Source organism: Cetorhinus maximus, chromosome 4 (assembly GCF_964194155.1).
Source record: "Cetorhinus maximus chromosome 4, sCetMax3.hap1.1, whole genome shotgun sequence".
Classification (NCBI taxonomy): Eukaryota; Metazoa; Chordata; class Chondrichthyes; order Lamniformes; family Cetorhinidae; genus Cetorhinus; species Cetorhinus maximus.
In genome coordinates, this window is record NC_135882.1 from 51,657,561 (window position 1) to 51,685,262 (window position 27,702).

Genomic DNA, 27,702 nt, shown 5'->3' on the forward strand with positions numbered 1-27,702 from the left:
AGCTTAGTGACCCTGGTAGAATGCAAACTGGGCATCAGTGAGCAGGTTATTGCTAAGTAAGTGGCGCAGATCCTTTCTGCTGCTACTGAATGCCCACAGCACCTCATGGACACCCAGTCTTGTGTTGCTAGATCTGTTCAAAATCTATCCCATTTAGCACGGTGGTTGTGCCACACAACACAATGGAGAGTAACCTCAATGTGAAGACGGGACTTCATCTCCACAACAAATGCGGGGTGGTCACTCCCGCTGATACCGTCATGGACAGATGCATCTGCGGCAGGCAGGTTGGTGAGGATGAGGTCAAGTATGTTTTTCCCTCTTGTTGGTTCCTTCGCCACCTGCCGCAGACCCAGCCTAGCAGCTCATTCCTTTAGGACTCAGCCAGCTTGGTCAGTAGTGGTGCTACTGAGCCACTCTTGGTTATGGACATTGAAGTCCCCCACCCCGAGTGCATTCTGCACCCTTGGATGGCAAGTGGTGTTCAACATGGAGGAGCACTGATTCATCAGCTGAGGAAGGGTGCTACGTGGTAATCAGCAGGAGGTTTCCTCATGTTTGACCTGATGCCATGAGACTTCATGGGGTCCGGAGTCAATGTTAAGGACTCCCAGGGCAACTCCCTCACGACTCTATACCACTGTGCTGCCACCTCTGCTGGGGTGGTGATGGTGGTGTCTGAAACATTGTCTGTAAGATATGATTCCATGAGGATGATTAAGTCAGGCGTTTGCTTGATTAGTCTGTGAGACAGCTCTCCCAATTTTGGCACTAGCTCCCAGATGTTAATAAGGAGGACTTTGCAGGGTCGACAGGGCTGTGAATGCTGTTGTCGTTCTCATACCTAGTTCGATGCCGGGTGGTCCGTCCGGTTTCATTCCTTTTTTGAGACTTTGTAGTGGTTTGATCCAACTGAGTGGATTGCTAGGCCATTTCAGGGGGCTTTTGAGAGTCAGCCACATTGCTGTGGATCTGGAGTCACATATAGGCCAGACCAGGTAAGGATGGCAGGTTTCCTTCCCTAAACGATATTAATGGGTTTTTACAACAATCAACAATGGTTTCATGATCATCATTAGACTTTTAATTCCAGGTTTTTATTGAATTCAAATTCCACCACCTGCCACGGATGGATTGGAACCTGGGTTCCTAGAGCATTACCCTGGGCCTCTGGATTACTCATCCAGCGATAATACCATTATACCATCACTTCCCCCACCCCGGGCGCTGTGGTTACTGGCAGGACTGCAGCCAGTCCCAGAATAGCCACCATGTAGGAGGGCCCAGAGCACTGGTAAGTTGGGTCAGGCTCACCATTGCCAACCAACCAGGCCCCAGCAAGATGGGGTGTGGTCAGTTGTGAGGCCAGGGATAGTCTTTCTGCGGGGGCCGCCCTTGCCGTTGGGGGGATGGTCAGGGGAGGCCTCCCTGGGCTACAGTGATAAATCCATAGGCCTCCAACGTCCTACCCCCAAGCCCAAAGAGAATCCACCAGGATATGCCTGGCAGTCTCCCAATGTAACGAGACCCATCTGCCGCCAGTGTAAAAATATCACCATTCTCTTTACCGCATTACAGGAAGGATATGATTGCTCTGGAGAGAGTGCAGAGGAGATTTACAAGAATGTTGCCAGGGCTTGAAAATTGCAGCTATGAGGAGAGATTAGATAGGCTAGGGTTGTTTCCTTAGAACTGAAGAGGCTAAGCGATGACCTAATTGAGGTGTACAAAATTGAGGGGCCTAGATAAGGTAGACAGAAAATACTTGTTTCCCCTAGCTGAGGGGTCAATTACCAGAGAGCATAGATATAAGGTGATTGGTAGAAGGATTAGAGGGGACATGAGAAAAAACTGTTTCACCCAGAGGGCGGTGGGCATCTGGAATTCACTGCCAAAGTTGGTGGCTGAAGTTGTAAAGCTCAGCTCATTTAAAAGGTACCTGGATCTGCATCTAAAGTGCTGTAACCTGCAAGGCTACGGACTAGGTGCTGTAAAGTGGGATTAAAATGAGTGGCTAGTTTCTTTTCTCTCTTATTGGCCAGTGCAGACACAATGGTCTGAATGGCCTCGTTCTGTACTGTATGCCTCTATCAACACCAGCGGGAAGAGCCCTTACTTGGCCACCTAAGGGCCTCAATTGTCCTAAGGGCAGCCACCTTGCCTATCACTTGTAAAATGCCAGCAGCAGCAGGAGGGTGATGGGCCCTCTAACTACCCCATTCCCCCCAGACATACACCTCTCAGCATGCTTCCTGGAGCCCTGTGAAATCCCGGCCATTTTTTTTTGTAGCTGAGCAGTTAAACAGATTGAACCGCTTAGCACTATATTGAGTGCTATTTAGTACTTTGAATACTACATTAGTTTAAGAGCATTCCAGGCTGTAATTAAATATTTACTTCCTTTTAATAAGCATGTATTATACTGATATTAGTACTGAATCAAATTACACTTCTGTTAATTTACAAAATAGTTTCACGCATTCCTTTTATGATATTTGTTTTTAAATTTGGAATTCTATCATAAGCCCTTAGGGTTAATAATTTTTAAAAGCTACATTTGAGGATGTGGTTATAACAGCTGCTGCAGGAACTTCCAAATGATTAACATTTTTTTTTAAATCAGTGAGAAGCTTGAACCATTTCTCAATCTCACCTGAAGTTTTGTATTAAACCTTCAGATTTTCCTGAATTGTCTATAAATCTTACATGGTTCAAAATAAATTCTTTAACCAATATTCATTCATGTTCATTTCTCCACATTAAGCATTTTTAAATGGATATCCTATGAATGTATTTTTGTGGTATTTGGGATGAGATTGCCATGGCTCACTCTGCATTTGTGAGCAGTTCTATTGCACACCAAAATAAAATATTTTCAATTTTGCGGAATGATCTATAAATGGTAATATATCTAATAGATACTTTTCAAAGTGTTATATCTAATACTCCTAAGAATATGAAAATATAAATATAATGACTCCTAACATGTTTGACTTCGGTACCTTACTTAGTAGATTATTGCAAACGCTTCCAGTCTTTTTTTTCCCGTAATTTTTTTTTCTCAATATCTGCTTATAAATGTGATTTTTTTTTCATTTCACTTTATTTGCTCTTGTTCTATTTGCTTGATGTACCTCAAAGTCATATTCTAGATTCATCTTGATAGGTGCAACCACTGACAATTATGTTTGGAACAAATTTCCTCAGGATTTGCCCAAACCAATTGCTATGTTTCTCAAAGTTGAGCAGACCTATCCAACTTCAGTGATTCTCAAGCTATTTTTTTTGGCTGTCAAAGATTTCAGCCTCTTGAGCCCCTCTAGCTAAAATAGCAGTAATATTTCATTTGCTGAAAGTGTCTCTCTACTAATCCACCTCTGTTTTTCACTCATTTACCTTACTTGACTCCTCTTTCACTATCTCTTCTCTTGATCTTCTGTTTCATCCTTGCATTGCACTTACACTTCACAGCTTCAGCTCAGATCGCTTTCTCCTACTTCGTTTATTTTTCTTTCTGCATCATCAATTTTCTTTTCATTTGCTCTCGCTAACTTAGGAAAAGGAAGAAATCAGGTAGGTCTCTTAATCAGCCATGGATTAAAGTTTCAAATAGAGCTCATGCAGTCATTATCTTGCTGGTTATTTTTACTCTGACTCTTATTTTGATTCATTTTCTAGACACTGTCTGGGTTTCTGCACTGCAATCTGACATTCGATGCTCTTGACCATTGTCTAGTCCCAGATGACCCGAGGGGCAGCTGAAGGGCTAGCACACCAACAACCTGCACTCATTATCACCTTTCAACAAAATAAGCCATGGGGGAAAGGAGAACTGTAATTCAGAGAAGGGGTAGGGGAAGGAGAATTGGTTGCAGAGCAGAGGGTGTCTGGCTGGTTAGAAGTCCTAGCCCCCAGTTAAACCAGTTCTGTCACTGGTTTAATGTGGTAATGTACCACTAGGGCAAAGGGCTTTAAAATGAAAATGCGGAAAAGAAACTGAAACACTCACTGCTATTAAATGTTGGTTGGAATTGTCTTGGGCGATGGCTACACGAGTGTTAGGTATGTTAGTGAGGAATCTCCTTAATTGTGTTCTGTCTAGATTGTAAAGCATGGCTTTCTCTAAACTTTCCACATACTTTATCCTCTCACTTCTGTTTGCACCCAATGAGTAAATCATTTTCAATTCTGAAGCGCAGTGACAAAAATTGTACATGACATTCAAAAGCATGGTCTGAATAGTGCCTGCCAAAGTCTCAGCATAGCTATTGTAGATGAGTTCTCTACTCTCCCAGTCACAGCTACTGTTCCAATATTCTAGAACTCCCAAGATATCCATAGCACCCATGTCTACTTCTCAATGTATGCTTTTTTTTTTATTCGTTTGTGGGATGAAAATATGTTGCCCATCCCTAATTGCCCATGAGAAGATGGTGGTGAGCTTCCTTCTTGAATTGCTGCAGCTCATGTGATGTAAGTGTGCCCAGAGTGCTGCTAGGAAGGGAGTTACAGGATTTTAAGTGGGGGACAGTGAAAGAACAGTGATATAGTTCCAAGTCAGGATGGTGTATGGCTTGGAGGGGAGCTTGTAGCTTGTGGTGTTCCCAGCCATGCCTTCTGCCTCCATCATAGATCTCAACCACTCCTATGGCAGGAGCTAGGTGGCCCTGGCGGAACCCAAACTGAGCATCGGTGAGCAGGTTATTCCTAGTAAGTGCCGAACGACAGCACTGTCGACAACTCCTTCCATTACTTTACTGACAATTAAGAGTAGGCTGATGGGGTGGTAATTGGCTCAATTGGATTTATCCTGCTTTTTGTGTACAGGACATAACTGGGCAATTTTTCACATTGTCAGGTTAATGCTAGCTTTGTAGCTGTACTGGAACAGCTTGGCTAGGAGCACAGCTAGTTCTGGAGCACAAGTCTTCAGTACTTTTGCTGGAATGCTATTAGGGCCTATTGCCTTTGTAGTATACAGTGCCTTCAGTCATTTTTTGATATCACATGGAGTGAATCAAATTGGCTGCAGATTTGCATCTGTGATGCTGGGGATGTTAGGAGGAACTTGTAACCATTGGTGGAAACTGGTGTTCAACATAGCAGTAGCTTGTACATCAGGACAACAGGAAAGTACCTTCTGATGACAGGGGCCATTCAAAATGATAGAGGTTGAAATCTAAGGTAAATTTATTATAAGGAGGTTTTTTAAATCTTAAAAAGTGGAGAATATGGTGCTGTCTAACATTTTCCTGTCTTTCTAACTTTCGGTCTCCCTGAACCATAATTTCACAGAGAGAGAGTTTCAGTGCTCTCCTACCTGACCTCCAATCTTCCACCTAAAAACTCTGTCTCTCTCACTTATCATCCCAACCTTCCTGAGCTCCATTGGCTCATAGTTCACTGACGTCTTTAATTTAAAATTCTCTTCCTGTATTTAAATCTCTTAATGGACTTGTCCCTTTGTAACTTGCTCCAGCGCTTAAAGTCCTCCAAACTCTATTTTGGGTAAAAGCAAAATGCTGCAGATGCTGAAAATTTGACATAAAACCAGAAAATGCTGGAAAAACTCAGCAGGTCTGTCAGCATCTGTGGAGCGAAAAAGAGTTAACATTTCGAGTCCATATGACTTCTTCAGCTCTAAAGAAGAGTCATACGGACTCAAAACGTTAACTTTGTTTGTCTCGATTTTGGGTACCTGACTTTGTTTTAAATTCCCCCTCTAAATTGTTCTTCTCCACTTTCTCTCTTCCTCTGCAAGGCTAGGAATCCTGCGGTGAGTAACTCGCCTCCTAACTCCTCAAAGCCTGGCCACTATCTTTAAGGCACAAGTCAGGAGTGTGATGGAATATTCTCCACTTGCCTGGATGAGTGCAGCTTCATCAACACTCAAGCTTGGCACTATCCAGGACAAAGCAGCCCGCTTGATTGGCATTCCATCCACAAACATTCCCTCCCTCCACCACCAACACAGAGTAGCAGCAGGATGTACCATCTACAGGATGCACTGCAGGAACTTACCAAGGCTCCTTAGACAGCACCTTGCAAACCCACGACCACTACCGTCTAGAAGGACAAGGGCAGCAGACACACGGAAACACCACCACTTGGAAATTTCCCTCGGTCGGAGACGGTTGTTCTGGGGGAGAGATGTCTGGTCACGGTAAAACTGGAGGCAAAGGGCACACCAAGGGCAAGACTCGCTCCTCCTGAGCCGGTCTCCAGTTCCCTGTCGGCCGTATCCACCGGCTGCTGCGCAAGGGTCACTATGCCGAGCGTGCCTGGGCCAGAGCCCCCATCTACTTGGCCACTATCCTCCAGTACCTAATGGCCGAGATCCTCGAGCTGGCCGGCAACATGGCCCGGGACAACAAGAAGACCCGCATCATCCCCCGCCACCCGCAGCTCGCCATCCGCAACGACAAGGAGCTCAACAAGCTGCTGGGAGGGGTCACCATAGCCCAGGGTGGAGTCCTGCCCAACATCCAGACTGTGCTGCTGCCCAGGAAAACCAGCCACCCTAGCAAGGTGTATGCCAGAAGGGGCGAGATCAGAAAAAGATCCAAGCCACTCACCATCCTGACTTGGAAATATATCGCTGTTCCCTCACTGTCAATGGGTCAAAATCCTGGAACTCCCTCCCTAACAGCACTGTGGGTGTACCTACACCACATGGGCTGCAGAGGTTCAAGAAGGCGGCTCACCACCACCTTCTCATGGGCAATTAGGGATTGGAAATAAATGCTGACCTAGCCAGTGACTCTCTCATCCCATGAATGAATTAAAAATAGCTCTTAAAATTCAGCTCTTTGACCAAACTTTTCATCACCACCTCCCCGCACCCCCCCCCTGCCCCCCACACCTCCTAATACCTCCCCCTTTAGCTGGCCTCCCGTGTTTGCTAAATGCCTTCTGTGATGTGCTTTTGGGATGTTTTTTGCATGTTAAAAGCACTATGTAAGTAAGGGTTGTTGTATTTGTATGGAGGCTTTCCATTCTGCTCCAATTAGACTGTTTAGATTATTAGATTGCACTGTATTAAGTCCTTGAAGCTGACTTTGCTTTTTTTCTTCCCACAGCCTCACTGGACAGCTCACCATAAATGTGTGGTTCTGAAGCACTGATTCTTGGCACACGGACAGAAAAACTGTGGCTTTCCACTCTCTGCTCCCAACAGGAAATGCCCTCCCAGTGCTGGGTAGTACTGGGAAATCGATACTCGGAACAACTTTTGCTGAAGCTTTTGAGAATAGATGGAATTTGGGATCCAGTTGGTGTACGTTCCATACAAGTAAATTATTGGACTCTTCCAAACATAAAAAACGAAAATTTTAATTATTTAAATGAGTCAGCTGACATTTTGTGGACTAATCTGATACTTTTGAGTCAGCAAAGCTTTGATTATTCTAATATTGATAAGTGGTAAAGCTTTAGTTAGTAGGACCTTCAAATGTGGTTTTTGCCTTTAGTTTTTGCTTATAATGCCAGACGTTAATGCCCTTTTATAACTGAAGGGAGTGCAATGAGACTGAAGTACTGTAATTTTTAACAGTTGTGCAGAAAAGATCCAACCAATGGATGGATTAGAGGGTAGAGGAGATAAGCTTTCATCTTTGTTCTCAGAATAAAGTAGTTGGAATGACTGGTTGAAAAATTAATACTGTCCAGCACAATACCTTTTTTACCATACTTTCCATTGGTAGTTCACCACTTTTGCAGACAGTAACAACCTGCATTCATATAGCACCTTTAGCATATTGCTGAAAAAAAGGCATGCCGTTGAAGCTTTTTGTCTTGCACTCATCAGGAAAAACAAGAATACCAAATTCCTAAGGGAGCAATAATTTATACTGCATAAGAAAAGGGTGCTGATTGGCTGGCAAATCGACTCTGGTTGAGGCATTGCCATGGAGAATGCACCTGGGAATTATTGTTCCCCCACGCTTTTGTTTAATTCAGAAAAGGTGCAATGTCTGAACATATTCTCCTTGCAGAGGACTAGGCCCTACATATGATTATATGTAGTTTCTAGCAAGCATAAGCGAGCCACACTGCAAGTCCGACTGATGATCTTAAACTGTCAGTGTAATTCTTAGCACAATCAGGATTGTTCAGCAAGTGCTGTCTGATTACATATTACATCTGATATTAGATATTATGTTCTGAGTTTTGCAAAATTGGCTGGTTGAGTATGGTCTGTACTCTGCCTATTGTGAACAGCCAAAGGGATGTGCTAGTTTATACGATCCACCAGCCATTGGGACGTATGGCCTACGTTCTTGGCATCGACCTGCACTTTTTTCAGCAGTACTCCAAGTTCTGTGCTATCTTTAATGTAGCTAAATATTCCAGGGGCTTCACTGGAGTGTTATCAAACCACATTTGACACCAAGGTATATGAGGACATATTAGGGAAGATCACTAAAAGCTTGGTCAAAGAGATAGGTTTTAAGAGTGCCTTGAAGGAAAGAAGAAGAGGTATAGGGAGGAAATTCCAAAACTTAGGACCTGACAGCTGAAGACATGACTGTCAGTGGTGGAGCTCTTAAATTGTACGGTGCAAAAGCATTCTGAATTCAAGCTCATGATTAATTGTTAATACAACATTGTTGCTGTTTCCCCCACCCAATATAGGCATATATATGTAATGTGTTTCTGTTCCTCTCAGTCATGGGCTCTCTGGAGAGAAGTTCTTCATCTCAGTGCTTCTGTCTTAGATAAATTGCATGTCGTCCCCAACCTCTGGAAGACTGAACAAAGTTGGAGTATTTCTGGATTTGTACTGAGATTTACTAAGTTGTACCGCAAAAAAAAAGCTTTAATTTATTTAAAGTTGGCATGGTAAAATTTTGTTAGTTATTAATGGGGGAAAAGTAGTGTTAATTATCCAGTCTGTGGCAATGTGCTGTGCAAAAATATACTGTGGAGAAAATTGAAATAGATTTTTTTCCTAAAATACTTGATGTAAATTGTTAATAGCAGAATCCTTTTCCCATGGACTGAATTAATTTAGTGTAGTTTGAAAAAAAATACTGCACTCAAGCTGTTGTTGTAGTATTGTGCTCAAGATATTTCAATATTTTCACTTTTATAGAGGCGATCTTTAGTTCTCTCACAACAGAAAGGTAAAGTCAACAAATTTGGATCTATATTTTCTGTATTAAAGTTTATATGAATCACACAAGCTCATCTTACAGATAACAGACTTTGATTCAAATGCTTTTATTGAATATTGTGGAGTACTTAAATTGATTTTTGTTTGTTTTCTCTACAATGATATCTGCATGTATTTAATTTGCTTGCAGAAAATATGAATGATCCTCTTGACTGATCCTTCACATAAACGCAATAAATTTGCACAATGTATAAACTGCAAAAGTACCATAGGCAATGGGATGCTTTTTTAAAACAAAATTCAGACTTTCTATCCTGAATTTGAAATTACACTCTTGGCTCAAAGGAGAGGGGGAAAAAAACTGAATTAATGGACAAGAATGTGCTATATTCCATCGAATTCCTTGAAAATCATTCCTATCTCCATGTTGCCATTATATACCTTGACGCAGCTGCCTCTTGTCTCTTGTGATGTACACTTTATTACTGGAAGAGGGAAAATGCAGCTGTTTTGAGGTCCTCCTGTAAAATTCAGCCGATACATGGCATCTTAGAGACAACTATACATCAAACAACAGTTACACATGGAATCCTGTTTCTGTCTGAATGTTTATCCAGTAAATTCTTGCCAAAAATCCATTTCCCTGTGCCTATTTTACTCTCTCATACATCACTATTTATGTATATTGATTTTTTTTAAAAGTATGAAGTTTAAACCATGGCCAGGAAATGAATTATAACATCTTAGCAGTGCATTAAAAAGCTATAATCATACAGCTAACTTCACATGAATATACTGCAATTGAATGCTCTGATTTAAATGAGCTGTGATGTAACTGGGTGGTAATAAAAAGAACTGCCAATTTGTATCTACAGTTTCTGAAATTTCTCAGCCAAACAAATTATGCAGTTATCATGTTTCAGTGTTATTAAGGGAGGATAAGAGACTGGCTGGGATTTACTTGCCCCAGGGCCACAGGCTGTGAGGTGGGTGGGCTGTGAAAATGCAGGGGAGCCACATTGGGACAGCTCGTCAATGCAGTCCTACCACTGGGGAAGTTTCCTAGTGGCATGAACAGCAACTGCTTGGCTGCCCACTGCCGGGAGGCTGGTGGGTAAATTGAATAGTTAAAGATTCAATGAAGAGCCATTTTCCCCTGCCATCGGCATTTCACGGTGTGACAAAGCTGCCAGCTGCATGGTCACGGCTTTGGCTAGCAGAGCCAGAGGTTCCATGGCCCAAGAAGGTGGCCACTAGCGCTACCCCCACGGCATTTCCTGGCCAGTCTCTGGGGCCTGCTTTCTTTGTCCCAGCAAAAAGAAATACAACTCTCTGACACTCCTGCAAGAGATCCTCAAAATGGAGGCATCCTCACGTTTCCCCTGATGTCTCAGCAGTAGCCACCCCTTACAATGGCACTGCTAAGGCTGCAGAGATGTCAGTGGTCTAATAGAGCCTGCAGTGTACAAGGCCCTTCCGTCTTCCTTAATTGACCCCCCCCCCCCCCACCTGCTGGCTCTTGATTGTCGCGTTCTGGCACCACAGGTGACGTCCAGTCTCCTGCCCAAGCTTGATCTCCAGTTGAAAAACTTTCCGACATCGGGATTTCCCCCTTTCTGGGAAGATCCCTTGCTTGTTCAAGCAAAGTAGGAATTAAGGTAAAGAATAGTTTGAGCTTATAATGCTAAATCCAAACTTCTTAAAAGTTTGCTTCAACTTTAAATTAAAGTGAATTAAGAAAACTCCTAAATGGCATAGTAGGTAAATGCATTAATCAGCTGTATGAGCTTGTGAAATCCTGGTTTAGCCATCTGGCCTGTTCAATGATAGTTAATCTCTAAGCAGGGGTATTTGGCTTGGATCCATAGAACTAAGCAAAAAAATCAGCTGCTTCTGATCATTATCCAGTAACTTCTAGTGATAGGTTGCTTCACTCTGTCTATGATGCCATAAATTTGGCATGAGTCATCACTTAGGAGTGGTTTCTTTTCAACACAAACTTTGAACTAGGTTTAACTACAATGATTTAATAAGTTCCATAAAGTTTAGGTTATTGTGCAAACACTTGTGAAGGCTCTGAATGTCAAATTCACCTTTAAGGTGTGTCAGAACTTAAATGTGGTTCTCCACCTGCCTGTCCCAAAATCCAACAAAAATACCAGTGTTACCATATTTTTGAAAAAAGAATTATTTCAAAGATCTATCAAATTTTATCAAAAAGTTAAAAAGTGAAGAGAAGAATTTATGCCTATCTTCAAAGCCAATTTCCAACTGCTGCTGCTCCTCCTCCCCTTCCTTTTCAGTCATCATCATCATTGTCTTTTCCTCCTGTTCAGTTGACTTCTATTGTCATATCCCCCTTCATCTACTTTCAGGTAGATCTCATTGTTTCTTAAATGCTTTTTCAAATCTGGGACTGCAGCAGATGATGAGCATTAATAGTGTATATATTAGACCACTTCATTGAACATGTAACAGGCTCTGAAATATTTTATCGTGCATTCACACTTCAGTGAAAAAGATTTTAGAATAATTGAGGTTCCTGTTTATTATAATCAACACTTCACTCTGTAAAACATCTGGTTCATTTGGAAAGCTGCACTAATATACTAACTGACATCATGAAATTAATCAATTTTCTAGTTTGGGAAACAAAAGGGTTCCACGATTTCTGAAAGTTGCTTTCACTATTCTGTTTCATGAAATACTAAGTGACCATTACATAAGCGAAGAATGGAAACATGGGAATGATTATCAGTAATCTCACTGACTCAACACTTGTTTCAAGTACTTGGTAATAGTTACCTGCACAAACCCTGAGATGAGTTACTGCTTAGAAATCGGTTACATTATTTTGTGTACAATGAAATTGGTGGAAGGAGTTTTAAGAATGTTCCTGTTTATAATATGTGCCATAATGGACATTGAATGATTATAATCATGGCAAGTTTATCAAGTGATAATCTGCATTTAATTTCCAAGAAAACAGCTGTACGCATTTATTCATGTTTTTATATTTAATATCCACAGCACAAAGGCATATCATTGTTCCATGGATTATGTTTTTAAAATAAAAATGCTTTGCAAGTGCCAGTTGTTCATGTTACAAACCACCTTGTATTTTTTTTGTTAAACTGGAACACTATTCAATCCAATTTGGAAATGCATTACATTGACTGCATATGTCTTCATTTGAACAAACAGGTTAAAAATTGCAGCATAATTTATTCCCGAACTAATTCCATTCATTGACGTATAACTGTAGTGCGCAACCTAAGCAGTGGTGAAGTAGTACAGTACAACTTCAAGAAAAAAAAACCTGGAAGCAGTTATGGACAGGTATATACTATGTAATTATGCATGTATAAAACATGATGTACACAATAAAGATGTAATGGGCATAGTACGTTCTTATTAGCATCAGTATTGTGTTCATGTTGAGTCACTAGAATTTTAAAACTGTTAAAAACAAACTTGAATACTGCAGTTTTTGACATTTGTTTTGAAATCTATTGATACACAGTCATCCTTTCATACTATTTGCATGTCTAAAATAATGAGCTTTTTGTTGTTGCCTTGTCTAAAGCCAAAACTTGGAGATGCAATTTGTACTGTAGGATAGGCACTGTGACCAATGTAAAAAAATATTGCTTTTTTAAAAAAAAATTAAGTGCAATTTCCACTCTAAATACAATGGGGGAAAATGGGCACAAATTGCACTAGTAAAGTTACAGTTCAATTTCCGCTTATGTACTCACAAACATAATAAATCAGTCAGTGTAATGGAACAGAATCATTTTTTTTGGTTTAAAACAAATTTATTGTATTTAAGAGCGGTAACCTGGTACAGTTTAGTAACATAGCTGCAGATGGATTTATCTCAAAACCTAAGCATTTGTTATAAGAATGCCTGATCCTCCACCTGTGAGGAACGGGATTTTAAATCGCTGAAAAAAATGTGGAAAAAAACTATACTAAATCATTTTTTTTTATAGGTTTATTGGTGTACACCAGTCCATTTGTTAATAAGTTAAATATCTTTCAACATGTAAAAATGTGCCTATTAGTTCTGGTGTGCCTAAGAAAGTGAACTCAATTTGCAAATGGCAAACCTTAAGTGAAGGGTTAATCAAAATGCACACAAAATAGCATTTTTGTACTAAGTACACTTTTGGATGTCGGTGTTTAAAAAAAACTATGGGTCTCGTCTTGGATATTCTCTCGAGTACAATGGTGTTGGCCAATTTTGTAAGCTGATTTTGCATTCAAGGGTGTGCCTTTATTGCCTAATATCTGAGCAATACTGAAACCCATCAATGTAGCAATAGGACCATTTGACAGATAAACTGGATATTTGTGTCTTTCACACATGTTCCCACTTGCGCCTCAATCTCTTCAAAGGTGGAGCAAAAAAATGCATGATTCATTTCTGACCCGGTCTTACCATTAAACTGCTTTCTTTCTGTCTTCAAGCGAACATAACAGTTATGCTCAGACTTTTACTTCATCAATGCCTGAATTTTTCGCTCGTCGGGTGCATGAGATCAGCAGGCCCGAGAGTGGACGGGAAACTGACTCCCCAACCACGATTTCACGTGCCAGCATGAAACGCGTGCTGAGAAAGGCTCAGCGCTGCAGCGGGGGCGGGAAGAGGGTGGGCGAACACTTCCAGTGAGCTCGCTGAAGGCAGACAGCTGCCTCAGTGAACTGCAAACCTCCACAGAATAAATGAAACAACAAAAATGCTGCCAAATATGTCCACGCAGCACAATCAAGAACCTGAAAACCTACCTCATTAAAAAAAACCCAGTGCCCAGATATCTCTCTTTATTTTATTTCCCCACGAAGATTTCATCCTGCCCTGAATTGAGATTTGAGTAAAAATGTAAAGGCCGCCTGGCTGATTGGCCTATCCGCCAACCATAAAAGTGGATGGGCCACGCAAAACCAGTTTTCAATTGCCTCCTTAATGGGCTTAATTGCCCCCTTAATTGTTGGTGGGCGCACTTCCGACTGCTTCCTGTGCCTGTCGAGTGTGTGCAATAACATCGGTACCCTCACCTCATTTTGCACAATTTCATGTGCGTTTGGGTCAGGCGCATGTCCATCTGATCAATTGTAAAATTCTGGCCCATGAAATGCGACTTTTCACATCAGTGAGTCATCTTGCTTGATTTAAAATAAGTAATTTTTAAATACCTACTGTATTCTAACTGTATCTGGGCAAAAACCTTTCCCCACAGTTTTCTGTTTAAAGCCCTGACTATAAAAAATGTCTCCCTCTTTCTCTATTTTATCCCGTGTTCATGTACAAAGGGATGGGCTTGTGTTAATTAATCTTTGCTGAGCAGTCGGAGCAAGGGACTTCCCAACAGATTGAGGTTAAGGTGTTTATCAATTATCAGGATGGGTTATGAATTGCTTATTGTTTTTGGTCTTTGAGGCATAGCTTATTAACACTTAACCACAGTTCATCCAGGCGCCTGATTAAACTTGTGTGAATGAATTTTGCTTTAAAATTCCAACATTTAAATGTGATCCTTCAAAATTCTTGCTGTGGAAAATGTTCTAAAAGAGAAAAGGCAGTGAGTCATAATGACCAGTTTCTTACATTGGGAAACACAAATGACTGTCCCTTTTTCATTCCAAAGTGCAGACACATGAAACAAGTGGTGACATGCAGTTCATTTCCTTAAGTTTTGTGGGTGTCATGTGGGAAGCAGATGTTGATTTCAGCTGGCACCAGAGAAACATTTTACTGGCGTCAGAGATATGGCACAGTGGAAAATGATCATGAAATTGCAAAGAAGTAAAGGGATGGGATTTTATTATCCTGAAGTGGACAAGTTTTGTGATTTAACTGTGTTATGTCCACTGTTATTTAATAACCAGACAATTTTCCAAATAAAATTCAAGATAGTTGAAAATAATTGTGGTTAGTTTTTTTTTCATTTTCATTTTTTTTTTATTGCTAGTCAACAGACAAAATAAACTAGTCAGAATCAATTGCTGAAGGTGCCGTTACATTTCAATATTACTTCTAAGAGCAGCTGCACCTTCTATGGCAGTGCTGTGTAAAGTAATTTAAGCTTCTAGAGGAGCCAAGTGGATTTTGCTAGTATATTGGGAAGCAATGCCAGCCTCGGGTACCAAATAAAAAAGTTACTGAGTGCTTTCTGAATATTTAGCTTACTTATTTGAACATAGAGCAAAGCCCCTCAGAACCAGAGCATCAGGTTTAAACAGTGTGAGAGAACCAGCAGCAGCAAAGAGTAACTAGAGACCAAGAGCGGCAGGTTTGAACAGAGGCAGAGTTAGTGGCAGTAGAGGGAATCGAGAGACCCAGAGAAGCAGATTAAAACAGAGGGAGATCCAGTAGCAGTAGAGGGTAGAAATCCAGAGTAGAAGATTTAAACAGTGAGAGAGAGCTGGCAGCAACAGCAGAGAGAGAACCAGAGCAACAGATATCAGACAAAAGCGGGAAAACTTCAAAGTGGCAACAGCATGAGAAGTAGCATAAATGAGGAATTAGAGCTAAATGATAGATGAATCACTTATTGTAAATATTAAAGGGATAATATTCTTTATACAAATTAATGGACCCAAGAGGCTAAATAGCTTTTTTTCTTTTATGGGATGTGTACATCTCTGTCAAGGACAGCATTTGTTGTCCAGTTGTATACCTTTGAACCACCTTCTTGAACCTCAAGTCCATTTTATGTAAGTACACCCACAGTGCTGTTAGGAAGGGAGTTCCAGGATTTTGTTCCAGCGACAGTTAGGAGAATGGCAAAGAAGTGGCAGATGGAATACAACATGGGGAAGTGTGAGGTCATGCACTTTGGTAGGAAGAATAGAGGCATAGACTATTTTCTAAATGGGGAGAGAATTCAGAAGTCTGGAGTGCAAAGGGACTTGGGAGTCCTAGTCCAGGATTCTCTTAAGGTTAACTTGCAGGTTGAGTCGGTAGTTAGGAAGGCAAATGCAATGTTGGCATTTATTTCGAGAGGACTAGAATATAAAAAGCAGGGATGTGCTGCTGAGGCTTTATAAAGCTCTGGTCAGACCACATTTAGAATATTGTGAGCAATTTTGGGCCCCGTATCTCACGAAGGATGTGCTTGCCCTGGAGAGGGTCCAGAGGAGGTTCACGAGAATGATCCCAGGAATGAAAGGCTTAACATATGAGGAACGTTTGAGGACTCTGAGTCTATACTCGATGGAGTTTAGCAGGATGAGGGGGGATCTGATTGAAACTTACAGATACTGAGAGGCCTGGATAGAGTGGACGTGGGGAAGATGTTTCCATTAGTAGGAGAGACTAGGACCCGAGGGCACAGCCTCAGAGTAAAGGGAAAACCTTTTAGAACAGAGATGAGGAGAAACTTCTTTAGCCAGAGAGTGGTGAATCTATGGAATTCATTGCCACAGAAGGCTGTGGAGGCCAGGTCATTGAGTGTATTTAAGACCGAGATAGATAGGTTCTTGATTGGTAAGGGGATCAAAGGTTATGGGGGGAAGGCGGGAGAATGGGGTTGAGAAACTTATCAGCCATGATTGAATGGCGGAGCAGACTCGATGGGCCGAATGGCCTAATTTCTGCTCCTATGTCTTATGGTCTTATGGACAGTGAACGAATGACAACATAGTTCCAAGCCAGGATGGTGCATGACTTGGGGGGGGAAACTTGCAGGTGATGTTCCCATGCATCTGCTCCCCTTGCCCTTCTAGCTGGTAGAGGTTGTAGGTTTGGAAGGTGCTGGCGAAGGAGCCTTGGTGAGTTACTGCAGTGCATCTTGTATATTGTACACACTGCTGCCCACTGTGCATTGGTAGTGGAGGGAGTGAATGTTTAAAGTGATGGATGGAGTGCTAACTAAGCAAGCTGCTTTTTCGTGGAAGTTATTAAGCTTCTTGAGTGTTGTTGGAGCTGCCCTCATTTAGGCAAGTGGAGAGTATTCTATCACACTCCTGTCTTGTAAATGATGGACAGGCTTTGGGGAGTCAGGCAGTGAGTTACTCGCTGCAGAATTCCCAACCTCTGACCTACTCTTGTAGTCACAGTATTTATATGGTTGGTCCAGTTCAGTTTCTGGACGATGATAACCCCCAGGATGTTGACACTGGGGATTTAGTGATGGTAATGCCATTGAATGTCAAGGGCAGATGGTTAGATTCTCTCTTGTTGGGAGATGGTCATTGTCTGGCATTTGTGTTGCATGAACATTACTTGCCACTTATCAGCTCAAGCCTGAATATTGTCCAGGGGCTGCATTTTTCGTGGCCTCACCAGGCGTGTTTTCATCAGGGGGCATGTGAAACAGGGCAGCTGCCAACCACACCACCTTCCTGCCCACCTCGGAGTTCACCCCCATAATACTGGGGGCATGGACGGATGCCAAAATCACTATCCCACCCGCTATATTTAAATAGCTAATCAAAGCTCAATTAGGCTTTGTTCACAAGCTGACAGACCCTGATAAAATGCTGCCCACCCCATAAAACGGTTGACATGGACAGTCGGGCAGATGTGGGCAGGCTGTATTTTCAGAAAGAAGGTTTAAAAGGATGGGAAGGAAGGGAGGGATGCTAATTTTGGGGGTGCCCTTTGAGAAATTGAGGGGGCAGCCAATCTGATTTGGCCAGTAGCTCCTGAGGGCGGGAATTCTTCCCCAGTAATGGGCAGAAGCCCCACTGGCAGCCTATTTAGCCTGTCTGCAGCACGGTGGGCTGGCATGGAGTGAGTGCACTTCATGCCATCCACCTGCTGCCCCTCCACCCCCCAGTAATATGATGCCACAGGTCTTGCTGCATATGGACTTGGACTGCTTCAGTATCTGAGGAGTTGCAAATGGTGCTGAACATTGTGCAATCATCAGGGAACATCCCCACTCTTACCTTAGGATGGAGGAAAGGTCATTGATGAAGCAGCTGTGAGGTGATGGGGCAGATATAAGGGGATTAAATAACCTAGGTAGAAGAAATAAGCATTAAAGACATCCCTTTTGCATTAAATAGGTATCTGCCACACAAGTAATAAATTCTAATTAAAAATCACAATCTATCAACTAATTCATGCTGGACCCCAAGTGATTCTATTGGCTGTAGTAATAAATTAAGATTAGAAATAACATACTGCATTCTCCATATATAGTCTGTATGCGAGAGTTTGCGAACAGTGAGACTTTCCTGGATTACCATGTGTATAGGATTTGTCTCCACCTTGGGTCACCCCATGTCAGAGTTGTTGAGCTCGAGTTCAAGCTGGAGACACTCGGTCACATTGGGGATGAACTTCTGTATATTTTTTTCCAGACATACTGACCAGGAATGGCTGAAGCAATTCTGTAATTTGTAAGGTATCATTAGACTGACCAGAATGAGGCACAGGAATTAATACACAGCTGAAATGACACAATGCCAATGAATATGGTTAATGACTATCACACTGAATGGTGTCTCTAATTTGATTCCTTCATTTTGGCTCTCTAAATCACAAACACAACCTGCTTTTAAAGGCAAATATAATAACATGTAAATAAATGATCATTCTCTGACTGATTTTCTCTAATTAATTATTGAGGATGATGCTTTTAAAAATAGTTGGGGTTCCAAAATTTCAGCAAGTGAGGTGAATCCAAACGCATCAAGTGAGGAAGAATCGGAGAAGTTGAAATTTGAGGAAGGATAGAAGTTACAAAAATAGGAGTCCTCCATGTCTGCTACTATCAAAAGGGCATTGTAAACAAACAGAAGTTAAACCATAAAAAGTGCCTTCTGGCAGAGGTAGACTTTTAATCTAGGGCCAATCCAAGGGGTTTGGCTGCCTTAGTTATATTCATGCATGCGGAATATTTAAGGTAGCCTATATTCCTCTACCCACCTGGTGTGAGTTCTTTTCTTTGTTTTTGCCTATTTCATTTGTAAAGTTGTTGCTCCCTGCTTTTGAGAGAGATTCGGGAACAATTACTTAGAGTGAAGCTTCCTTCAACTCTCTCATAGCATGAAATCAATGCATTGGTATCACTGTGAGTTCAGCAGGGAATGCTGTTTTAAGAAAGCAAGTAAGAAGTTGATGCTTGGGCTTCTTGTATAATAGAGTCCCATGATTGCAGAAAAGGGAAATAAATTGATACCATTTTATGTTTTCCCCTCTCCTGGTCAAGATGCAATACATCCCAGATTTTAAACAAAATTGCTATACTTTCTACCCATTTAATGTGAATTGTGGAATTCTAGGCTATAATTTCTCCTATTCCAATGCAGTCTTTCAGCACATATGACATAGCCCCTAGATTGTACTGTGATGAAAGACATTATTTAAACCCTGGGATTTAATTTATTGGGAAAAGTAAACTATAAGCAGTAACATTTTTATTTGAGAAAACAAGATGCATGTTTGTACTTGTAGCATGTTGGGCCTGTTTTCAGGAAGTTGAGGTTAAAGTTGAATATGAAATTATTTGTTTTTACTGTTAATCATTTACTCGGTTTATTTAGTTTCATCACTTGCCTGAGCTTAGCATAAGCAAACCTGTGTTACAGTCAATAAAAGCTGTAATTTCAAATCAGAGCAATGACCTTTTCATATAATTTTTTTTCTTGAACATTTTCATATTCTACTGTATGTTTGTATGTTATTTCAGATTGAATCTGTTTAAAGTGTATCCTAAATAAAAAAGCTGTACAAGAAACTGTTCAAGTTAAACATGATTTCTCTAGCATACAAAGGACATGTACACATTGATTCTTTCGCACCTCACTTTATCTTAAAGATTGCTCAGTTTACTGCAAATGTGCATATAAGACAGTGAAAGTAATAAACTTTTGTAATGAATGGGCCTTTCATTCTTGAGTACACTGTTAAGGAAACCATTTGACTCTATTGTTTCCATGATTTGTCAAAACTGTACATTAAGACAGTCTTTGTGTGTAGCTCCTGATGGCTTGCTGGCAAACACATTTGACAAAATGACCTATAAAAATGAAAAGCAATTTTTGTTCTAAACAGACCAGATGATCGCATTGTCAATTCTCCAATCTGAGCTCCATTTGTTGATCCCATTCGAGGCAGCAGTAGACCTATCACAGTTGACCGGGGAAAAATCAGTTCGCATTCCTGCTGCTGATCAGCATCAATACATTATTGCTGTTTGAGAATGTACATATATGGATGTCAAGAGACAGTAGGCATGTAGTGTACAACGCACCCTTTAGGTTCCTAAATGAAGAATGGGCTTGAGAACCATAGACATTTACAACACAGACCAGTTGACTTGTTATATTAGTGCTGTCTCTTTGATAGAACAATGTCAAATTAATCCCACTGTCTTGATCACTCCACATGGCTTCAAATAATTGCCTAATTGTCTCTTAAAATAAGCAATGGTCTCTGCCTAAACAACTTTGAGGCAACAAGTTCCATCCTCCAAAAATCCTGTGCATAAGGAACTTCTCCTGGCCTCAATTCTCATTCTTAGTGTTCTGGACAGGAGGGGGATTAACTTTAACAGTCTTGATTTCTCTACTCACTACCTGTCTGTAAACAAAAGGGTATTTTTGATTTCCCCCTTTGTAAGTGGTGGAGTATTTTCCCCAACCCTTCAGTTTTGGGGTTATCCAGTCCTCTTAGCAAACTCTGGGTAAGGTAAAATAAGAGGGTTAGTTTATTTTACACACGCACAAAATGTGGGAGGGAGTTTAGTAATGTCTGCCCCTTTTGCATTCATACAACAAAAGAGGGATAAGGGAAAGAAAGGGTCCAGGGTAAAGACCATAATAAAAATAAGAGTTATGGTTTCATGTGAGTCCAGAGTCCAGAATCAATGTCCAAGGAAGGTTCTTTTAGGTAAAGCCACCTAAAATGGCAGAATTCCTAGTCATGGTCCTAGGAACTCGGTTGCAGGTTGAGTCTGTTGAATAAGCAGCAAAGTATTCTGGGTATTTGTTCACTCTATTGGCAAAGTACAGGATTCTTTCTGGAAATCACACTTGGAGAGAGTCTGGAGTCCGGTTCCCTTTGTAGGTTAAACCACAATTGAAGATAAATTCCAAAAGTTGTATAATTAAAGGAATTCAAAAAGCTCAAGTTTCAGTCATGTAACAGGTGGTTTCAGGTCAAGCTATTCAGCTAATGAAGCATCCTTGTTAAAACCCATTGTGTTTTAAGCAGGTAACTGAAGAACCATTCATACAAATATAAAAACAAAAAACTGCGGATGCTGGAAATCCAAAACAAAAACAGAAAAAGAAATACCTGGAAAAACTCAGCAGGTCTGGCAGCATCGGCAGAGAAGAGTACAGTTGATGTTTTGAGTCCTCATGACCCTTCAACAGAACCTGTTCTGTTGAATTAAGGCCCACCTTGCATAATATGCAAGTGGTAGCGCTGAGCACTACTTGTGCAGGCAGGGGGAGGAGGGAGAGTCAGGTCCAGCGCTCTTTCGCGCATGCGCACAAAAGAGCGCTTCAGTCTCCCTGAGGCAGCTCCATGCCTCAGGGAGATTGAAGCATTTTTTTAAAATAAAAATAAAAACAAAAATTTAATGAAACATGTCCCCTCATGTGACTGCCACATGAGATGGGACATGTTTTTATTTTTCAGGAAAAGTTTTTATATAATCATTATTAGCTTTAGGAAACCTCATCACCTGGGGATGAGGTTTCCTAAAATACGTAAAGGCAGCTTGGCCATTTTGCCTGCCCACCAACCGTTAGGTGGGACAGGCAGCGTAATGTTCATGTTAATTACCTGCTTAATGGCCTTAATAGGCCTATTAATTATCAGCGGGCACGCAGATGGCTCCGGCGCGCGCCCACCAAACGAAATATCACGAGACAGCGCATTCACGTCAGGATGCCCGACATTATCGCACATCATTTTAAGTTCCAGCGTGTCGGGCCCGTCCCCGCACACCAAATGGAAAACTCTGCCCATGAAGCAGCCAGGTTGAAGTAGATATATTTTTTTCTTCCTGTCTCCTGGATGGGACATTAGAGATATTTTAGCTCAAATATGGTGTGCAGCTTGGAGGGCAACTTGCAGGTGGTGATGTTCCCATGTGTCTGCTGCCCTTGCCCTTCTAGGTGGTAGAAGTAGGAAGTTTTAAAGGTGCTGCCGAAGGAAGTTTGGTGAGTTGCTGCACTGTAGATGGTATATATTGCTGCCATGTGCAGCAGTGGTGACGGAGATGAATGTTTAAGCTGGTATTTGGAGAACTGATCAAGCGGGCTGCTTTGTCTTGGATGGTATTGAGCTCTTTGAGTGTTGTTGGAACTGCACTCATCCGGGCATGTCGAGGGCATTCTATCACAATCCTGACATGTGCCTTGGTTCTGGGGAGTTGGAAGTTGAGTTATTTGTTGTACAATTCCCAGCCTTCTCTTGTAGCTGCAGTATTTATGTGGCTGGTCCAGCTAAGTTTCTGGTCAATGGTGAGCCCCAGAATGTTGATGTTAGGGGATTCAGTGGTGGTAATGCCATTGAATGTCAAGGGGGGGGATGGTTAGATTCTTGCTTGTTCCAATTGGTCATTGCCTGACAGTGTCTGGCACAAATATTACTTGCCACCTATCAGCCCAAGCCTGAATATTGGCCAGCATTGTTGCATGCAGACATGGACTGCTTCAATACCTGAGGAGTTGCAAATGGTACTTAACACTGTGCAATCATCAGTGAATATCCCCACTTCTGACCTTATGTTGGAGGGATGATTGGGCCTGAGACACAACCTTGAGATACTCCTGCAGTGATGTCCTGGGACTGAGATGATTGGCTTCAACAACTAAAGCCATCTTCCTTTGTGTTGTGGTATGTGTTTGTTTGGTATCTCATTGATGAGATCTTGAGAATTGTATGTTTAAATATGAACCATTTATTGGTAATCCTTAACTATGTATAGATCCAAGTTACTGCCATGCATAGTGCTGCTCCCATGCAGGTCCTTCTAGACTGTTTTCCAAGTCTATTACCATGTGACTCTATACATCATGCGATGGATAGTGCTAGTCTCCAGTACCACGTTACCCTTGCTCTGCCGAGCACCTTTACATTACATTGACATGCAGGCACACACAACATCCCTCTTTCTAAAAAAAAACTTTCCCCCCTTCCAATTGAGGACAATATTTACTTGCTATCCCTTCTTGCCCCACCCCAAATCTCTGACTTTATAAATTCAGACAATCTTGAGGCTTGACAGTTCTTCCACATTTCAGTCAGTCATGTTTGGAGGAATGGTAGTAGTACTCTATGTTTCTGGTACTTGGTTATCTCTTTTTGATTTGCTTTTTGCTCTCCTTTGAGTTGCATTTCTCTTTGTTAACAACCTATCTGCTTTTCTCGTTCACTGTGACTTTGTCCCATTTCCTTCTGCAAGGAATGTTCAATCTGTTCATTTCTACAGTAGACTCAAATTTTCTTTTTCCATGGTGTCTGCATTTTATTGCTGGATGTTTGCGTTTCACAAATGAAACCTTCATTTCCACCTGTTTCACACATTTCAGCCAAACATTTGTTTGCCATTTTATTTTCAAATCATTTTGAAAATTCATCAATCTTTTCATTCAGCTCAGCAACTACTCTGGTGAGCGCAGTTATCTTTGTTTCAGAGTTATCTGTGAGATCCTTATACACACTTAACAACTTCACCTGGGCATTCAGTTCCTTTTGGAGTCCATCTTCCATGGTCACTAACTGCTCCTTAGATTCTTCTAATTCACTCGCTAGATTGTCAATCTGCTTCTCAGGATTTTCCCTTTTCTGCTTTTAAAGTCCGGTTTTGCTCTTCCTCACTGCGCATCTCATCTTTCATTTTCTTCAGATTGGATCAAAGTTCAAGTATTTCATTGCTCTTCTCACAATGAAGTTTTGATATTTCATCAAACTCATCTTCCTTACATGAAAATGGTTCTCTGCATTGATCAATTTTTCCTTAGCAGAGTCTGATTCGCGTGTGCTATCCTTCAAACTCACACTCTTTAATTTTACTTCTGCAAGTTGTATCTGCAAATTTTCATGCTCCTTTGTGAGAACTCCTACTTTTCCGTGCAACTGCTCAACTTTGTTGTGACATTCCCGGTTCTTGATTTTCATTTCAGCCATTTCATTTTCAACAACTCAGTGGTTCTCTGTATATCTGAGACACCCAGTGCTATTTCTTCTTCTAGTTCCTTGCGCTTCAGTGTCAGATTTACATTTTCCGATCTCATTTCTGTCTTCTCTTTCTCTGTCTGCAAGCGAACTCTATAATTACGCTATTCATTATCCACTCGCAGCTTGGGAAGTTCTACAGATTTTCCTTTCAATGCCTCCTTGTTATCATTCAGTTGATTCTTCAGCTCCTCTGTCTTTTTCTTGTAGCTTTTGGCTTCTTCCCAGACTATGGAATATTGCTGAGTTTTCTCAGCCAACTGGTGCTTCAGTTTGTTCAGAGTGATGTTAAATTCATTCTGTTTCTCTTTGTAGTTTTCCAGAGTACAAACTTTGATCTGAGGGATCCTTGTAGCATGTGAAAGTCTTTCAACAGGTTTTCTGTTTCTCTGTGAAGCTCACTTACTTCATCTTGAGCTTTCCTGTAATTCAGCAGTGTGTTTCTTCTGCTGTTCTTCCATGCTGCTGTTTAAGACAGTCTTCATGTTGCTGAATGGTTATGCATTCCTTTTGCATTTGATCTTGAAGGACAATCAGCTGTTCTTTCAACTGTTTATTTTCTTGTTGACCACTTGCAAACTCAGTCTGGACTTCAGTGCATCATTTTATTGCTACTAATAGTTCCAATGCAGCTTTTTCTGAAGTAATATTCAATATATTTTCAGCTCCTCATGTTTTTCAATGGCTACTTATTGATTCTTCAAGAAGTCTTTCAGAATTACAACTTTGTGTGCCTTTTCTGTCTCCTGTTTTGCCTGGCTATACATCTGGTTGAGTTTTCCCAACTCCCACTTTGACTTACCAACTGTGGGATTGAGGGTCATTATCTCCTCCTGGTACCTTTGTGGTGTCTCTGAAATTTCTTTGTTCAGATCTTGAATAGCTTGGTTCATTGAAGACTTCAGTTTATCATGTGTTTTCAAAGGTATATACTCAGCTTGAATTTTTCGCTTCAAATCTTCCAGTTCAGCTCTGATGCAAACATTTCCTGTAAAACAGCTTCATTTACTTTTTGCATGTCTTGCTTCTTTTGAATTATCTCAAATAGCTTTCCTTCATTCATAGCTATCTTCTCACTCCACATTGGCATATGCTGTTGCAGTTTGGGTACTGTGTCAGCTTTTTCAGAAAGCTCTATTTTTAAGCCTTATGGCTCCTCTCAGCCATTTCTTTCTTCTGCACTAAACTCTTCAGCTCGTACATTTCATTGCACTGGCATGGTCAACAACCATTTTGTTCTTTTACTTGAATATTGTCTCCCTCGCTCTGGAGTTTTCTGTTACCCTTGCTCTGGGTTTGTTGGCTCCCTCTCTCTGGGTTTTCTGTTACCATCTTTCTGGAGTCTTTTGTTGCCCTCTCGGGTCTTGCATTGCTCATGGCGCTTTATCGGGGGTGGTTCTAGACCTTCTTCTAGGATCAGCGCTGCCCTCTAGGGCCATCTTTCTTCTGCCATCCCTGCCTGGAAACCCCCAACCAACCAATTAATGTTGGGAAAGTTGAAATCACCTAATATAATTACCCTATCGTTATTATTTTTAACACACCTCCGCAAATTGTGATCTGTGTGAATAGGGCAGGCAACAGCTTATCTTTCCAATCAATCAGGTTGACCAATCCTTACTCAGGGACTCAGGGATACAGCATCTAAACCTGGGAATGTTAGAATATTTAATTCAATGTAAAATCATGTACAGATAGCAAAATGGAGAGTGAAAGAAAGGCAGGATTAAGAGATTCAGGTAAAAGAGGTAGAAAGAAGTAAAACAGTTTTTATTTTAATCACTATTTATTTTTTAAAATCCAACAGTAATTCAAAACTGAAAGAATCAGGTTTCACAGCTATAAAAGTAAATTTTTGGTGTGAGAGAGGTTGTTTGATAGGAATTAAGACTGATCAAGGTATTGAAAACTCACTTACACTTGGCATGGACAAAACCTAATTTTTCTAGTGCGTAACAGGTATGTCGCAAGTACTGCAGCTTTATGTCCTTCATAGGTTTGAGTGCAGAATCTCTCAACAAGGTACCAGTGTAGTAAAGCTTGTGGAGCAGCAGGGCAACTGGGAGAAGCAACCTCCTAATTTTCACATTTAATTGCACCAGGGATAGGTATCCAATTTACTCCGTAATAGCGGTGAGCACTGAGACCCTCACCATTATCCTTGCTGCAAAATCTGGTCTTGAACTGATCAGTTATCCACAAAATTAATAGAAATGGCAATGGAAAAACAACTAGAGGATTTCTGGGAAAGGCTGTGAACTGATGCACATAAATAGGAATCTTTAGCTACTGTATTTTGGAACTGAACGGTTTATGTGGAACAGACCACAGTTAATGCAACTGCCTTGACTCACTGGTACCACAGATGTAGCTGAGTCATACCAGCTGCAACACAAGGGCCTTATTTGATGCGAATCACCAATCCATAAAATTGTACTATAGAGGAAGGAAAGTATTTGAGCAGCAGTTATTCATGGGTTTCTGATGGCTTTCGTAAGTTTGGTATGCTGTTTTTAAAAAGTATGCATACATGACTGCTGAGCAAAATGATTCAAAACTTCCTTCCATTGTTAACTTTTGTTGTTACTGTGTACTAAACCTTTGAATTATAAGTGGAAAACCTTTTTCCTCCACTGGTTACAGAAATCATATTAACTATACAGTATTTCCCTCAGGGCAACCAATTCAACAAAATCATATTTAAACATTTGCCAGTATAAACCATATCATAGATACTGAGCTACTTTTGCTGTGGTCACTATTCACTGTATCAGAAATGCCAAAAAGCTGTAAATCTTATTTTGAAAAATAAGGGTTGGTTTGTTCTTCACAAACATCACTGCACTATAGCTACCCCCAAAAAACCATGGGCTGGATTTTACACGCCACTTGTGGCAAGGAAAGCAGGCAGGTTGATCCATAAAATAAAGCCCTGTGCCAACACTGGCCTGCCCACTCCCACCCCGCCACCATTTGACAAGTGGCGAGGGAGGCATCGGGTGAGTTGTCCATCCGTGACCCAATCAAGGCCCTTAAATGGCCAATTAATACCCACTTAAGGGCCTCATCTGACTTCCAGTCAGACTTAATAGGTGGAGGAAGAGGTCTGCACCCAATGTGCAGCCCAGAAGGCTCTTCCCTGCGGGCTGCTGGCCAGTGAAGGGAGGGATGTGCCTTCTTTCCCTCAGAAATGAAAGCTGCTAGGTAGTGGGAGTAGGTAGGATGCCTCTGTTTCCAGTCGCTGGTCACAATTTAGGTAAGTAATAGGGTGAGGAGGGTTAGGGCCTCAGAGGAAAGACCCCGTAATAATGGGCACTGCCACGGTTGTGGCTGATTTTCAGACTGGCATATTCCAAATCAGTTGGAGTCTTCAACTCCAATGTCTCTGCACCCTGGCCCTAAGAGTCTGCTATTGTTTGATGGATGGCCTCCTAAT

The 27,702-nt window shown here is 41.3% G+C and overlaps 1 protein-coding gene and 1 pseudogene across 3 annotated transcripts in view; both read left to right on the forward strand.

Annotated features, from left to right (window-relative positions):
- The window catches only part of LOC144679616 (sterile alpha motif domain-containing protein 12-like), a 150,546-nt gene extending 138,025 nt beyond the window's left edge, over positions 1-12,521 (forward strand). For all 3 annotated transcript variants that reach the window (XM_078540185.1, XM_078540183.1, XM_078540184.1), the window contains exon 5: positions 7,080-12,521. In XM_078540185.1, the coding sequence (XP_078396311.1) occupies positions 7,080-7,102 (23 nt within the window). In that variant the 3' untranslated portion in view covers positions 7,103-12,521. The remainder of the gene's footprint in view (positions 1-7,079) is intronic.
- Positions 6,151-7,027, forward strand: LOC144679392 (histone H2A-like; annotated as a pseudogene).
- Positions 12,522-27,702: the final 15,181 nt, after the last annotated feature.